Here is a 17190-nt window from a genome sequence, read left to right as displayed (position 1 = left end):
TAAGGGTGGAGAGATGCCTCCTGATCCCATCTACCTCTTTTAGATCAATATAAATTAAACTTTTGGTAAGAGGGGAATGGAGATGGTACAGGCAAATATTAGTATTATTGAACAACCTAATGAGATGCTCTGAGATCCTAGGGGAAGAGGGAGGATATTTCTTCCTTGTCATTTTCCATTTCCTTTCCTGTCTTGCACTTTTTTTTTTCTTTCCTAGATTTGCCTACCTATGGAGAAAAAAGACAAGTCATCGATTCCTGTTAAGCAATTAGTTAGCTAGTAGCTGGCAGCGCTAACTCTGTAAGGCACTCAGAAATGATTAAAGGTGGAAAGGTATGAAAGTGTACGAGTGTGTCTTGATAGAGCTTATCATGTAGCCGCATTATGAAGCATGTACGATAGGTGCTAGATTAAGTCCTCTAGGATTCCCGGAGGATAAGCGTAAGGATGAACACTTTGTTGTTCGCCATAGCAGGAGCGCTTGTGTAGCTCTAAGAGATAGGATGGTGATAGGACAGTAAACCTGTTATATGTCACTTGAGAGTTCCTTACTTAGCGTCATGGTGTTGCTGTAGTATCTCCACAAGGTCCAGCGTTTTTGGATTATCCCTGTATAGTGTTGCCCTTTGTATTTGGAAAGGGTTAGGAATGCGTCAACCCACATACTTGATGATGGTGTTGCATTTGCCATGATACTTTTGTGTAGTTTTGGTTTTTTGTTGTTGGTTTTGTTTTTGTTTTTTCATGAGAAAACTAGGCAGATGAGTCAAGCAGTCTTGTGTTTGGATTACTAGCCAATCTGATAATTCTTTGATCAGGAAAATCCCTTATCTTGATGGATGGTGGGTGCAGTTTTTGTTGTAACTCAAGTAAAATTAAGATCCAATAGATAAAACTTACTAGTTTTAAGAAATCTTTTTATAAACTTAAATTTTTCATGAAAATGCATTCATAAAAGTTCTGTGGTCTCAGGAGCTCATGCCGAATTATTTCTGCCCCTTTCTAGGTGCTGCAAAGTTGGTGGTAGCTGTGGCAGTATTTTTACTGACATTTTATGTTATTTCTCAAGTATTTGAAATAAAAATGGATGCAAGTTTAGGAAATCTATTTGGTAAGTTCCATTTTTTTCCCCTTAAATCTTGTTTTTGATTGGTTGTCTATAAATTTTTACCAATTATCAGCGTCAAGTCACTCTGCTGTTTAAGTCTGTCTAGAAAAGAAAGTGTAAATATGTCAGTAAGTGTGATCCATTAGAATATTCTAAAATACGCAGTAGGAAGTCTTAAAATTAATTCCGTATAAAGCATGAATCTTCTATTCAACATTTGGAATAGATTTAATGGGGTCTATTTCATTCATGGCGTTCTAAATGAATATTCTGGAAGATATCAGATGCTATTCTAGTCGGCTGCTAGAAAACTTGGAACCAAATCTAGCCCTCAGTTAGTAAGTGGAGTCATGATAATGCATTTTAAATACCAGCCACAGAAATCCATCTTGCTTTCCTACCCTTATTTCCTTCTGCATCATTTTTCTCTTTGCCAGTTTATTTAATGCTATGTTGTAAACATACCATTGTAAGCTACTTTAACTAAAATATTCTTAAGTTAGTAAAATAAGTTAACTTTTGAAATGTTTGAATAAGCTTTGGTTGAAGCGTTGTTTAAGGTATTAAAAATTATGCGTGAAAAGTGAGAATATGAAACCTAGAAATAGTATTTTGACCCATGAGACAGAAGTCTGTTGGAACAACTTTGAGATCTCTGGAATAGGGAGTTTTGCTTTCCATAAATTAGTATTTGGAAGGGATACCAAGATCTCGTTCACTTCTTCTCACATCTAGTTTCAAGACTCCCTTAAACCAGTGGTCCTCCAGCTTTAATATCAAAGGAATCTCCCCAGGATCTTGGTATACAGACTCGGATTCAGTGTCTGGAATGGGGCCTGAGAATCTGCATTTCTAACAAACTCCCAGGTGATGCTGAGGTTTCTACTCACAGACCCACGTACTGAGTATCAAGGCTTTAGACAGTTCTGGTGTGTAATCATCAATTTCTCTATAAACATTTTCAGGTGACTTTTCTGGCAATAACTACTTAAAAGTACTTTTTATATTGCACTGAATTCTGTCTTTTATACTCCACAGTAGTATCAGTGCACTGATCTATCTGTTGGAGTTCCTTCCACACCAGTGAGCTCTCAAATAGTTAAACTGCAGTCATACTCTTTCAGGACATCTTTTTTTGTAAGTTTTCATCTTCTCCAATTATGGAATCCCCCCCCCCTTTGAGCCATTCCTCTCAGTGTACTGGCTATTTTCCTCCTGAACCATCTGTTTTTCAATACCCATTTTAAAATGAAGTATCCAGGGGTGTACCTGGGTGGCTCAGTCGATTAAGTGTCCAACTCTTGATTTTGGCTCAGGTCATGATCTCAGGGTCGTGAGATCCAGCCTCCTGTCAGACTCTGCACTGGCCGTGGTACCTGCTTAGGTGTCTCTCTCTCCTTCTCCCTCTGCCCGCCCCTTAAAAAAAAAATACACACACACAAGGATTCAGTATATAGTAGTCGTTACAAAGTACAGTGATAATGTGACTTCTGTCTTCTGTTAACTACGAAGAGGCCAGCCTGGTGTCCTTTGAGATCACAGCTGGTTGCGGTTGAATACTGGGGCAGAAAAACACTGAAGCCTTTGAGGACTTGTTCAGGGTCACTGGGGAAACAATGTGTATGGCCAGGTCACCTAAGAAAGGTTGATGGTGGGGCGCCTGGGTGGCTTAGTCGTTAAGCGTCTGCCTTCGGGTCAGGTCATGATCCCAGGGTCCTGGGATCGAGCCCCGCATTGGGCTCCCTGCTCCGCAGGAAGCCGGCTTTTCCCTCTCCCACTCCCCCTGCTTGTGTTCCCTCTCTCGCTGTGTCTCTCTCTGTCAAATAAATAAATAAAATCTTAAAAAAAAAAAAAAAGAAAGGTTGATGGTAAGGGAAGAAGATTGTGGCAGAAGCAAGTTGAATGTTTTGTTTTTTAAGATTTTATTTATTTATTTGGCAGACACAGCAAGAGAGGGAACATAAGCAGGGGGAGTGGGAGAGGGAGAAGCAGGCCTCCCGCAGAGCAGGGAGCCCGCTGCGGGGCTGATGCAGGGCATAATCCCAGGACCCTGGGATCATGACCTGACCTGAAGGCAAACGCTTAACGACTGAGCCACTCAGGCACCACTGTTTTTTTTCTTTTTTGAAGTACTGTAGAGACTCGCATGTCTATAGGCTTTGGGCAAAGATTCAGGGAATTACAAGTCAATGGGATGAGACTGAACAAACAAGAAAAAGAGGGTCCTTGAAAGAAGGAAGGCAATGGGACCATTGGTACACATAAAAAAAAAAACTACTTTGGGAACAGGCCCAGTGTTTTCAGAGAGAAGAGGCTTGGGTGAATCCACAGCCACGCTCGCCCTAGTTTGGCTCTTCATCTCTAGTCTGGACTGTCTGTGTAAACATTGCAGGGATGCTCCATGTCTGTTTCTCGTCCTTGGTATCTGTGTTTCATCGCTGCAGAGCAGTTCTCTTAACACTCATGAACCTTTGGTACTTCTGACAACTAGAGAGTAAAATCAGAGTCCCTACTTAGGATGGCACGCTCACACCCTCAACCCGCCTCTGCCCCTCCCCTCCTTACCCCATGCCTTGCACTCGCTGTGCCAGTCTGCACAGCATCTGTAGACCCACACCCCAGCCTTGCTCATGCACTGCACATCTTTCTCAGCCCCCCTTCCTCCGTTAATCCTTCTCATTTTTCAGAACTGCATAAATGCCCCTTCTTGAGAGAAATTATATTTGAACCTCCCCCTTTTCCTATTAGAATGTGTAGCTTCTTTTTTGAACTGTTTGTTCCTAAAGCATAGTACTTATATCTCAATTTGGCACTCATTTTATTCTGCCTTACATTGTATAATGTCTTTTATTTTCCACGTATCTGTTTTCCCTTATTAGAGAATGAATTTTAAGGGCAATAACACCTTGGTGCTTCACCCGGCTCTAGCGCTGGGCCGTACATGTAGACAGTACATGCTGATTGGATGGAAAATGGATGTAAGTGATTGAGGATCAGGATTTTTACATGGGGAGGAAGAATATTTCCAAAGTGGGACTCATTTAAAACTATATTAATTGAAAAGCCACTTGTAGTCAGCTATGAACAGATGCTGAGCTATTTTAACTGGGATAGTTGTCTCTTAATTTTCATTTTGATTTTTCCTAATGTTGGGAATCTGCAAGGTTTTATTGTGTGTGTTTTAGGTATTTGATTTACACATTCTTAGGACAGATGGCTTATTTTGTTATCATATCTGAAGTCTTACACTGTATCCACAAAACCTTATTGGATTCCAATTTATTGAATTGGTAAAAATTTAGTTTGTTAGTTTTAATTCTCATCACAGAATAATTGGGCAAAGATGAAGATAGGGTTGTCTTTGCCATTTGCTTAGCATTTAACTCAGTTTACCAAAGGGCGATAAGTTTAACTCAACATTAGAATTGTTTCTATAATCCGTATACTAGTGGGTCCCATGAGGTGAACTACAGTTGTATTGGTGGTGAATTTTTCCTTTTTTTCTATGTGTTGATATAATAGCTTACTTGATAGTTCTATAAATTTAGATTTAGGTTGATTGTATAGTACTATTGTAGAAAAATAATATGAACTATTTCTAGAATATGATGAAAATTTTGCTCACAATTAGTTGAAATTACTAAAATACATTGTGATTTTTTTAAAAACAAGCTTTTCACACAACTTTTTGAGATAATTGTAGGTAGATGCACATGCATTTATGGGAAGTAATACATAGAGATCCTGCATACCCTTTACACAGTTTCTCATATTGGTAACATCTTAGAAAACTATCTACAGTGTCACAACCAGCGTATCAACATGGATACAATCTGTGAGTTTTAGTTATGATTGCATTTTAACACAGTGTTAGTTTTCAGCATGGATACTTAACAACTAGTGAATGTACTAAACACATTCCAAATTATTTTTGCATATATAACTGCAGTACTTACTGTTCTGTTGAGTTGATTTATTTTTACTCTCGGATTTAAACCATTGAAATAGTATATACATAAATTACTTGACATTATTAAAAACTAAATTATGAAATAGTTCTGATTTCTGTAGCTTGACTTATTGGACGGCATTCATTGATGAAATCCAAATCTGAAAAAAAAAAAATTCCAGGTGAATTCATTTTCTCAGCTCATCTGATAAGAGTAGATAATAATGATTAAGCCATTAACCTTTTTCTTGAAGAAAGTAAGTGTTCTAATTCTATTTGATATGGTACTTATTTCATAGATATTGGAGACCTTTGTTTTTCAGTCATTTTAAATTATTAAGAATTGTTCAGTCATATAAGCCATAAAAACAACTGGTAATTTGAAAATTAAGTTCAGTTAATGTAAAAGATTCAGCAGTCAGTGAGCTTCTTTAGCTTTCCAGAGATATTTTATATCTAAACTGTACAAAATCTCAGTTTATCTTGATGCAACTTAATCTTGAATAATTCATGATTATTCCACAGTAAAAATGGTGCCTGGCTGTTTATTTTCTTAAAATAAAAAATTTTATTTTGTTTTATTATTTTTTAAAGATTTTATTTATTTGCCAGATAGAGACACATAGAGAGAGGGAACACAAGCAGGGGAGTGGGAGAGGGAAAAGCAGGCTTCCTGCTGAGCAGGGAGCCCTATGTGGGGCTCGATCCTAGGACCCTGGGATCATGACCTGACCCGAAGGCAGACGCCTAACGACTGAGCCACCCAGGTGCCCCTAAAATAAAAAATTTTAAATGAAATTTGAAAAAAGTGCAAACCAAATAAAAAATGTTTATTATTGTTCCTTCAAGTGAAAAGTTGTATGTATTGGAAGAAATTAAGAATTAAAGCTGTCACGGTAGTTGGAAGAATACAAGTGGCAGGGAAGGAGGGATTTTTGCTGGCCTGCTGTGCCCCTACTCTACATGTGGAAAACATCCCATTTTATTTGTGAAAATTTAGCTGTTTGGCTTTCAGGTGTTAAAATTCTCAGAATTGCAGGCTCAGTAGAGGGCTTTTGGTTTTGATAAATATTAGATAAAAATTAGTTTTCATTTGGTCTGGGAAGAAAAGTCTTTCCAAGAGTTGTTTGTTGTTGTTTAAAGATTTTATTTATTTATTGAGAGAGCATGTGTGCATTCGAGTGGGGGAGGTACACAGGGAGAGAATCTCAAGTGGACTCTGAGCTGAGTGCGGAGTCTGACAGAAGGCTCAATCTCACGACCCTGAGATGGTGTGTGACCTGAGCTGAAATCAAGATTTGGATGCTTAACTGACTGAGCCACCCAGGCTCCCCTATTTGTTTTTTTTTTTTAAACCTTTAACCTCTTTTCTCTTTATTCTTACACAGAGTAAATGGAGGTGATGTTAGTATTTAAAAGCCTAATGATTAAAAAAACTGGTTTTCCCCAAATCCTATCCCAGTAACGTTTTTTGAATTAAATAGCATTTACCTTTTTTTTTTTTTTTTAAATCTCTTAAGTTTTACAAGCAAACTAGTTTGACCATTTTATAGGCTCATCCCTGGCTTTTCTTCTACCTCCCTTTGCTCAGCCACACTCCTCTTTGAGCATTAGTTGATTATTGATGTCTCTAAATTCTCTAATCAGCCCTCTGATTTTAAATCCAGAGGCCTCTCTGGGTAGCCTTTGTTAACTTTCCCATTTATATCTTCATCCCAGATCTCATTTAGGGTGGCTTTGAGACTTTCCCACTTGGATCGTCTCCCAAGTATCTAAAATTGGCAGGTTCAGCAAAGAACCCATTCCTTACCCCTATCTCCTCACTAGATTATGAGCATCTGAGTGCAGACATGGTGTTTTTGTTCATTGGTTCATGTGAATGAATAAATGAAGGCTTCTAAAGCCAAATGTCCAAGAGGCAAACTTGACTGCTCCCTTTCCATCATCCCTCCATCTGGTCCATTCTCAAGTCCCATCAGTGTTGCTTCCTTAGTTGTTCTGAACTGGTCTACTTGTTTCAAACCCACAGTCATTACCTTTGTTCCAGCTGCTATGCCTTTTTACCTGGATTACTTTAGCAGCATCCTGGTCCTTGTGGACTCCTTGTCTTCAGTCTTGAATCCTCTGCAGTCAGAAGGGTTGTTCTGAAAGCTCCCTATCCTGGCTTCCTGCCCTGAGCAGGACTAGCAGTTTTTATGCATGTGATCAGAGGACTTCAGACATTTCCCATTTTGCAACTCAATAGGAGTTTGGGTGCTTGAGTGAAATAGGACTTTGAAAACGATCTCTGCCAGTTATTAACTATGACTTGAAACAAATCAAATCAGCAAACTTCTCAGTTCCCAGTTTCTTTCTCTTTGAAACAGGGATGATGATTAAATCAGTAATACATGCAAAAGTACTCGATAAGAGTACCCAGCATATATGAATGAGCTCTGTTACATTACCCCTGTTCTGATCCCACTGTCTTCCCCGTATCTTGTTACCATAAGTTAGGCATACCAGAATTCCTGATTTGAACAGTGTTTTTCTGTAAATATCTTAACACCTGAGTCTGATGATATGCATTTGTTCAGGGCAAAGTGAAGTTGAGAATATCTAGTGTTGATGCTGCTAATCACTCTCTGGGCTTTCATTTTCTTGTTTACAAAAGTGAGAGCTTTGGACCAGATGATCTCTAGAATTGATGTTTCCCTTACTTTTGTGCCATAATTAAGGAAACTAAAAGAATGAGCCCAGTAGTCCCAGCACTCTAATTTACTAAGTGGTCTTTTTCTTTTCCTTCAAGTCTTTGTCCTTATCCATGAATATGTTTCGTACTTAGAGATAAGGCTTGATTTTTTGCTTTATTTCATGCATTAGACTTTCTCCATGTTACTCCATTGCTTTTATGACTTCAGTGGCATGTAATATTTTGAGTGTTTTATAGAGTTAATGAGCCTTCATTTTACTTGGTCATTTTTCTCTTTTTAAACATTTACATATTATTTTTCAGCTTTAACTTTCTGTTTCCAGTTTGAGTTCTGGACTTACAGGAAATTCTCAATTATCTAAAATAGTACAGAACTAAAAACCCAGTGACTATTTATAGTCAAACAGCTGACAAATATTTGTGACACCGCGTACCTATTAGCCAAATGGGGAAGTGGCTGCCCACAATACTGTCGATGATCCGAACTGTGATCCCCTAGACTGGGATCAGATGTTAGTGCTTTTAAAAAGCTCTAAGTGTAGATGGCCAGGTTGCGATCTGCTACATTAAAGTTAAGATTTGATCATAAGGTTCTGGCTTCCTTGGACTGATAAATTATAAAAGGCTTAGTAATTGACCTTATTTTGTTTATTACACCCAATACATTTCTATTCTAGAGAAACTAAACTCCTCACCACCACCGTCCCTCTTGTGTTCCCCGCCCCCGAATCTCCTAGCCTAACCACCAAGATAAGTTTATATATATTCTGCAGGACTTCACATGCATGTGTACACAACTCTGTGTACAGCAGGATCAACTTTTTAAACACTGTAATAGTCACCAAGTGCATATTTAAGGTCATTTAAAGGGAAATTTGAAATAGCGTATGGTATCAGTTATGTGTGAAATCTAAAAAGGACAAACTCCGAGAAACAGTAAAATGGTGGTTAGCAGGGGTTGGGAGGAAGGTAGGGGGGAGACTTTGCTCAAAGGGTCTAAACTCCCAGTTATAAGAGTAACAAGTTTGGGGATCTCTAAGGTAACATGGTGATTATAGCCAGTAATAACTGTATCATATACTTGCATGTTGATTAGAGAGTAGATCTTAAATGTTCTTGCCACAAAAAGAGAAATGGTAACTATGTGATGGGATGGAGGTGGTAGCTAATACTATACTGGTTATCATTTTGCAATTTATAGATGTATCAAGTCAACATATTGTACACCTAAACTTACAGAATGTTATGTGTTGATTATGTCTTAAGAAAGCTGGAAAAAATTGAAAAATAAATTTTAAAAGAAATTAAGTTTGTAGAGTATCTTTCTGATTGGGATTTAAATTATAACTAGAAATAAAAATAAAATGTAAAGAAAGAATAAAATGTTCTATCAGTAATAAAATACTACCGTCCATAATTCCTCTGCATAATTGTTTGTAGTGAGTTTTGTCGCCTAAAGTTACTTTCACACTTTTTCTCAAGAGCAATATTGTTTTTTTTTTTTTATTTTATAAGTCTGTTAGTTCCAAATATGTTTAAAAAGTGGATATTTGACAATAGCTTTATTCCTTCTAACAAAGACAATCTTTTCTTTTTTTTCCTAGCAAGGTCAGCATTGGACACTGCTGCGCGTTGTAAGTATTTCATGTCAATATTTTGCACACGGTTTATTCTGTTTTAGGCATATGAGCACTTAAAATCAAACAATGGAGAGATTTCAACTTGAGCAAAATTGAGTTAGAACTTTTTAAGTTATAAGGATGCTATTTGACTGGACAGCTTAATATTCTTGGTATATATTGGTATTCATAATGGATATTTTATTAGTGTTTTTAGTGTCAGTAGTGTAAGTGCAGAAAATGTGTGAAAGAAGAATTCCTCGTTAGAACTAGAATGCGAGCAGATATTCAGTGTCAGTGATGTGTTAGGCTTTTTACTCGTTCTAGAGTTAATGATGTATTGTGCATATATGGACTAGAAATGTAAAGTAGCAATTCAAAACCTCCCCTATCCTGAATTTTTTAAAAAAGATGTATTTATTTATTTTAGAGAAAGAGAAAGAGAGCGAGCACGAGCAGTAGGGGCAGAGGGAGAGGGAGAGAGAATCTTAAGCAGACTCCGGGCTGAGCACAGAGCCCCACGCGGGGCTCAGTCTCATGACCCTGAGATCGTGATCTGAACTGAAACCAAGAGTCTGTTGCTTAACCGACTGTGCCACCCAGGTGCCCCTCCCCATCCTGAATTTTAAAAAAAATTTAAAAATAATTAGAAGGGAGATGGTTGGGGGATGGGCAAAAATGGGTGAAAGGGAGTAGGAGAAATAAACTCCACGTTTAAAATTAACAAGTCAGAGGAATAAAAGCTATAGTGTAAAAAATATAATCAGTTGTATTTTGATAGTGTTGTATGGTGACAGATGGTAGCTACACTTGTGAGCTTAGCGTAATAACATGTAGAGTTGTTGAATCTCTCTGTTATACACCTAGAACTAATGTAATAGTGTTTGTTTGCTAAATTAAAAACTTTAGAAAAATAAAAAAGTAATCAAATATATTTACCTTCATCAAGATCAATTACTTGACTCATTTATGTCAGTTATTAGCTTGTTTCCTAGGAAGTTCTGCTTTTTGTTTTGTATGTATTTTAAGATACATATATCTTGGTGTTTTTACATAATGCTCTTTCTGGTTTAAGATATGAAACAAACTGATTATAGAGTCTACTAATACTTTTTTAAAAACATTTCTCCCCAAAGCTACAAAACCCCCCAGATACAAATGTGGAATCTCAAAAGCTTGCCCTGAGAAGCATTTTGCTTTTAAAATGGCAAGTGGAGCAGCCAATGTGGTGGGACCCAAAATCTGTCTGGAAGACAATGTGTAAGTATTTATCAGTTTGGAAGTATATGGTGTGCTATTAAATTATAGCAAATTGAACCTGAGTTTAATGGATCTTTTGAAAATGTATTGGGCGTGTTTTAAAAAGTGATTTCAGTTTTCATTACAGAATTTTTTCTCCCACGTGTTTAAAATTCTGAAATTTTGGGGCGCCTGGGTAGCTCAGTTGGTTAAGCTTCTGCCTTCGGCTCGGGTCATGATCCCAGGGTCCTGGGATCGAGTCCCGCATTGGGCTCCCTGCTCTGCAGGGAGCCTGCTTCCCCCTCTCCCACTTCCCCTGCTTGTGTTCTCTCTCTAGCTGTGTCTCTGTCAAATAAATAAAAGAAACCTTTAAAAAAAATTCTGAAATTTCCTATTAGAGTGACATAAGAACATAGCATTTATTCAGCTTCATGTAAAGACGAGGGATTTCCTCTCTGAATCCTCTAGACATGGGCTTTCCCATCTGGTAGCCATAGACACATGTGCTGATTTAATTCTGATTCTTAAGTAATCAGGGAAAAGTAAATTCATTTAAATGAATTAAAATTAAAAGTTCAGTTCCTCAGTCACACTAGCCACATCTCAAGTGCTCAGTAGCTACCCATGGCTTGTGCCTACCCAGCTGAACACAGAGCATTTCCATCATTGCAGAAAGTCCCATTTGACAGCACCACCCTAGATAACGAATGCTCTATCTCACAAACATCCTTTGTTTTAAATGTCTGAGTGCCTGTTGAAGTGTGAAATAATCCAGTAATAACCGCCCTCTGTTGTGATACAGAACTGTTTGCCACTAAGTGGAATGGTTTTCTGTACTGAGATGCTCAACCAAGTGCAGTTTTTAAGTTTTTAGTCTCCTGCCTTAGGGTTGACTATCACTTGTATGTGAAGTTGGTGTCTGAAATCACAAGCCCTTCCTTCAGTTGGTTGCTTTTAATCTGCTCTTCCCCGGACAATCAGACAGATGAGCTGTGCACAGCAGCAGGGTGTGATGCAGGGCAATGGGGGTGAGTGAGATGAGATTGAGGAAGAAGGGCCGGGCCAGTAGGAACTTAAAGGCCGTGCAGGTAAGAAGATGAGATCTTTTTCTGAGTGTTTGAGTCATCGAAGGTTTTCAGATTCTGGCATGTCATGATTTGATTTATGTTGAAAAAATTATCTGATGTATAAAATGATTTGGGAAGTGGAATAGACAGAACAACTGGAAGGCCATTGCCAGTTGCTGCCAAGGCTCTCACTGCCCCCCTCCACAATGGTGACAGCTTTTTTCATGTGCATTCACTAAATCTATAAATAGATGCTAAAAATATGTAAGTAGAAATTTTAATATTTTCCTGCACATGCCCTGAGTACATGCACACTCATTTTGGAGACGACTTGTCCAGATCAGTGCTTCTCAGTGGGGATGATTTTGCTCCCCAGGGGACATTTGCCAAGGTCTGTAGGCATTTTGCAATGTTTTGGCTATAGTGGCTCCACTTGTAAAGGCTGGGATGCTCTGACACATCCCCCCAACGTGGCAGGACGGCCTTTCCACGAGTTATCGGGGCCATAACGTCCTCATAGACTGAGTTTGAGAAACCTCAATATAGACAAAAGACAATATTAAGATTAGGGTGGTGGTTATGGTTTTAAGGACAGATTAGATGCATCAGCTATATTGTGGAGATTAACATGAATTTCAGACTTCTCATTAGCTTGGGATAGAAAATCCTGGGTATAAACACCAGAAGTCACACAATACAGGAATTGTAGCTTCTTTTTATTTTGCATTAGAGAACCCATTAGAATTTACTTACGTTCAAGATACAACTTTTATTTTAGGCATATACTCATTTGATTTCAGTTTATATGAAGTTGATATTAGGATAATACTTCTCCTTTTATTATAATCTCAATGTTTGGTATAGGAATATATAGCAAACTGTTTCGATGGATTTATTCATTTACTTTACCTTAAGGGACCAGATAGTATTTTTGACTGTAAGGGTCAAGAGGTAAAAATCAAGGAAAGTGTATAAGTACTTATATAAACATTTAAAGGGTAACCATAATAAAAACCATTCTAAGCTCAAAAATAATACCCCCCCCGAAAAAAAACAAAAACAAAAACCACAGGCAGTTGGCTAGATTTGTCCCATGGACTATAGTTTGTTAAACCCTGCTCTAAACTAATCATTTTAAGATGTGGTATTTAAAACATAAAGTAGGTATTTTAAACAAAGCTATGTGCAAAGATGTAGAATCTTTCTATAGATTTTATTTTCTGTAGATTTTTGTCTGGAGGTGTGGAATGGTTGTAGGGGAACCTTCATATTCATGAAAGATAAAAGAAAACACTTCCACTTGTGTGAGTAAGACTGGTTTATATATTTATAAATTTATATATTTAAAAATCTTCAGTAGTTTTGTCATTGGCTAGTTACAGGTTTTCCCTGAATGCCAGGTTTTAAAAATTGATTAGCTGCTGCCCTCTTGTGGGAAACCTGTGCCATACTGCTTCTTTGTTGCCTGTATTCCTTTGCTCTGAGATAGACAGGGCAGCATACCCCATGATGGAGACACTGTGAAACTCTAATTATTAAGTATTAAGACACCGTGATACACAATTATTAATGTAACAGGTTAATCATTGTTGTTGCTTCTTAACATTAATGATGGAGTTCACTTATATATTTCTCGCAGGAGCAGAGCAAATGCATTTCGAAACTGCCTTCTTTTGGGGCAGCACGTTTAGTTGCTTTCCTTATGGCTCATCTTTCAGAACTACTCTTGAACACACATGGAAAACGTCTGTGCTTTATTACATGTAAATTTTAGAGAATGAAAGGTGAGATTTTGAAGGCAGTTATGCAACCCATACGGGTAGATATAAATAGTTAAATGCTACTAAACTTTTCAAAATCAAATTTTTATCCTTTTTCTTTTTTAATGGATCTTCAAGTAGAGTTGTTTTTTTAACTCTTTATTTTGAAATAATTACAGAAATCACAGGCAATTGCAAAGATCATATGGAGTAATCCTGTGTATTCTATACTGGTTTCCCCATGATTGTATCTTACCTAATCAGAGTACAGTATCAAAACCAGGAAATTGGTATTGGTACAGTGTGTGTCATTCTGTGTCATTTTATCACATGTGTAGATACAGAAGATACATGTAGCCAATACAGCAATTAAGATGCAGAATTATTCTATTGCCACAAAGATCTCTTTTATACCACCCTGATATCATCACCCCCACCATCACTGACCCCTGGCAACCACTCATCTGTTTATCATTTCTGTCATTTTGAAATTTGAGAATGTTATAGAAATAGAATCATAAAATATGTGACCATATGAGATTGGCTTTTTTCACTTAGCCTAATACTCTTGAAATATTGGTTCATGTTAATTACCTTTTTTTAATTGCTAAGTAATGGTCTGTTATGGATATACCATAGTTTATCCATCACCTATTGTCCTCAACCAAACAATTTAGTTGTTTCCAGTTTTTAGCTGCTAACCAATAAAAGTGCTATGAGCAACCACGTACGTGTTTTTGTGTGGATGTACATCTTTATTTTTCTGCAGTAAAATCCCCAGGAATTCTAGGTTGTGTGGTAAGCGTATGTTTAATTTTGTAAGAAACTGCCAAACATTTTTCAGAGTGACTGCACCGTTTTACATTTCTACCAGCAGTATATGAGAGATCCAGTTTCCCTGTATACTTGTCAGAATTTGGTGGTGTTACTGTTTTTTATTTTAGCTATTCAAATGTGTGGCGATCTCTCAATTTGATTGCTAGTGATGTTGAACATCTTTTAATGGGGGGGGTTGTTTGTTTTGCCATCCATACAGCCTCTTCAGTGAAATATCTATTCACGTCTTTGTCCATTTTGTAACTGGATTATTTTTTTATTACTGCAATTTGAGTTTTTGAGATACATTCTGGATATGAATCCTGTTGTCAGATATATGGTTTGTGACTATTTTCTCCCAACCTATAGCTTGTCTAGACATCCTTTTCACTAGGATCTTTTCTAGTGCCAAAGTTTGCAATTTTGATGATCCAGTTCCAATTTATTGATTTATTTTTTTTCATGGTTGTGCTTTGTTTATGGATTGGTGTCAGGTCTAAAAAGCCATCATTCATGGAGCCATAGGCTTCACAAAGATTTTCTTCTGTATGATTTTGTGAAATTTTTATAGTTTTATGTTTTACATTTAAATCTGTGATCCATTCTACATTAATTTTTGAATAAAGTGTGAGATGTAGGTTGAGGTTCAGTTTTGGCCTATGAATATCTAGTTGCTTCAGCACCATATGTTGGAATGACTATCCTCCCTCCATTGAATTGCTTTTGCTCTTTTGTTAGAAAATAAGTTGCCTATATTTTGACTGGTGCATTTTTTGGTTCCACTTGGCTTTGGGTTCTCTACTCATTCCATTGATCTGTATATTTATCTGTCCACTAATACCACATGCTCTTGATTATACTAGTTATGGAGTAAGTCTTTACATAAGGTAGAGTAATTCCTCCCATTTTCTTCTTTTTTTTTCCCCCCAAATCAGCTACTTTAGTTTCTTTGCCTTACCATATACGTTTTAGATAACTTGCCTCTATCTACAGAAAATCTTCCTGGGATTTTTGTTAGGAATTGTGTGAAATCTGTATATTAATTTGGAGAGAATTGGCCACCTTTACTATTCAATTGATGAATATGGCATTTCTCTTTATATATTCTTTGTTTTCTTCCATTACCATTTTTGTGGGTTTCAGCTTACAAGTCCTGTGCATGCTTTATTAGATTTATACCTAAGTAGCCCCCATTTTTTTTGAGCAATTGTAGGGCATTGTATTTTTAATTTCAGTTTTTATATTGTTAGTATATAGACACACTGATTTTTGTGTGTTGGTCTTGTATCTTCTATAACCTTGCTAAATTAATTTATTATTTCTAGGAGTTTTGTTTTTATCTTTGTAAATTCCTTGGGATTACCCATACAGACAGACATGTCATCTGCAAATAAAGACAGCTTTATTTTTTCCTTTCTGATTTGTGTGCCCTTATTTCCTTCTCTTGCCTTATTGCATTGGCTAGGATTTCCAATACTGTGTTGAATAGTAATGGTGAGAATGGACATCCTTGACTTGTTCCTGATCTTAGAGGAAAAGTATTGTCTTTCACCATCCAGTATGATGTTAGGTGTAGATTTTTGGAGATGTTGTTTATCAAGTTGAGGTAGTTCTCTGTTACTAGTTTTCTGGGACTTTTTATCCTGAATGGGTGTTGAATTTTGTCAAATGCATGTTCTGTATTGAGATGATCATGTAATTTTTCTTAAATCTGTTAATATAGTGGATTATATTAACTATTCAAATATTAAAACATCTGTGTATCCATAGGCTAAACCTGACTTGGTCATGGTTTATGATTTTTTTAATACAAGGCTGAATTCTGTTTACTAATGTTTTGTTAAGGAGGATTTTTGCCTGTATACTAATGAAGCATATTGGTTTGTAGTTTTCTTGTGATGTCTTACTCTGGTTTTGGTATTTTAATACTGGCTTTATAAAATAAATTTGGAGGTATTCTGTTTTCTGAAAGAGTTTGTGTAGAAGTAGTGTTAATTCTTTTTTTTAGACATTTGGTAGAAGTCTCCAGTGAAACTGTCTAGGCTTGGAGATTTTCCAGTGAGGTGAGTTTATAAACTTATGAATTCAATATCTTTAATAGTTACAGGATTATTTAAATGATCTGTTTCATAATGGATGAATTGTGTTAATTTGTAGTTCTTGAGGAATTGGCCCAATTAATCTGAGTTGTCCAATTTACATGGGTAAATCTTTCATAGTAGTCCTTTATCCTTTTGATGTCTGCAGGGTCTATAGTGATATCCCATTTCACTTTTGATATTGGTGATTTGTGTCTTTTTTTCTGTCAGTCTTACTAAAGGTTTGTTAATTTTATTGACCTTTTTAATGAACAAGCTTTTTGTTTCATTGATTTCTGCTGTTGTTAATTGCTTTCCTTCTGCTTACTTTAGGTTTATGGGATTCCTTTTAGTTTCTTTTTGAATTTAAGTACTTAGTGTTAGAAATCCCTCTCTCGGTGCTCTGGTAGCTATGCCTCACAAATTTTAATAAGTTATATTTTCATTCATTTCAGTGTGTTTTTTTAATTTCCCTTCAGACTTCCTCTTTGACCCATGGATTATTGAGAAGTATGTTGTTTAGCTTCCAAGCGTTTGGAAATTTTCCCATTATCTTTCTGTTACTGATTTCATTGTGGTTGAAGAATACACTTGGTGTGATTTCAATTCTTTTAAAAATGTTGAGGTTTATTTTGTGACTCATGTTATGGTCTACCTTTAGTATACGCACCATGGACACTTGAAAAGAATGTGTATTCTGCTCTTGTTGGGTAGAATGTTCATTAAATGTCAATTCGACCCTGTTGGTTAATGCTGTTGTTGAGTTCTTCCATACATTTGGTAATTTTCTGTCAATCAGTTGTTGAGAGAGGGCTTTGACGTAACCAGCTGTGATTGTAAATTTTTTGTTTCTCTTGTCAGT

General features: G+C 36.8%; 1 protein-coding gene across 3 annotated transcripts in view; it reads left to right on the top strand.

The window, feature by feature from the left end:
• The window catches only part of FAM3C (FAM3 metabolism regulating signaling molecule C), a 53372-nt gene that overhangs the window by 17057 nt on the left and 19125 nt on the right, over positions 1-17190 (top strand). For all 3 annotated transcript variants that reach the window (XM_073899133.1, XM_025865720.2, XM_073899134.1), the window contains 3 exons: positions 1007-1111; positions 9354-9383; positions 10505-10628. In XM_073899133.1, the coding sequence (XP_073755234.1) occupies positions 1007-1111; positions 9354-9383; positions 10505-10628 (259 nt within the window). The remainder of the gene's footprint in view (positions 1-1006; positions 1112-9353; positions 9384-10504; positions 10629-17190) is intronic.

Source organism: Callorhinus ursinus, unplaced genomic scaffold (assembly GCF_003265705.2).
Source record: "Callorhinus ursinus isolate GAN/ISIS: 27379988/994484 unplaced genomic scaffold, GSC_fseal_2.0 scaffold12, whole genome shotgun sequence".
NCBI lineage: Eukaryota > Metazoa > Chordata > Mammalia > Carnivora > Otariidae > Callorhinus > Callorhinus ursinus.
This window is presented reverse-complemented; position numbering and strand designations above follow the sequence as displayed.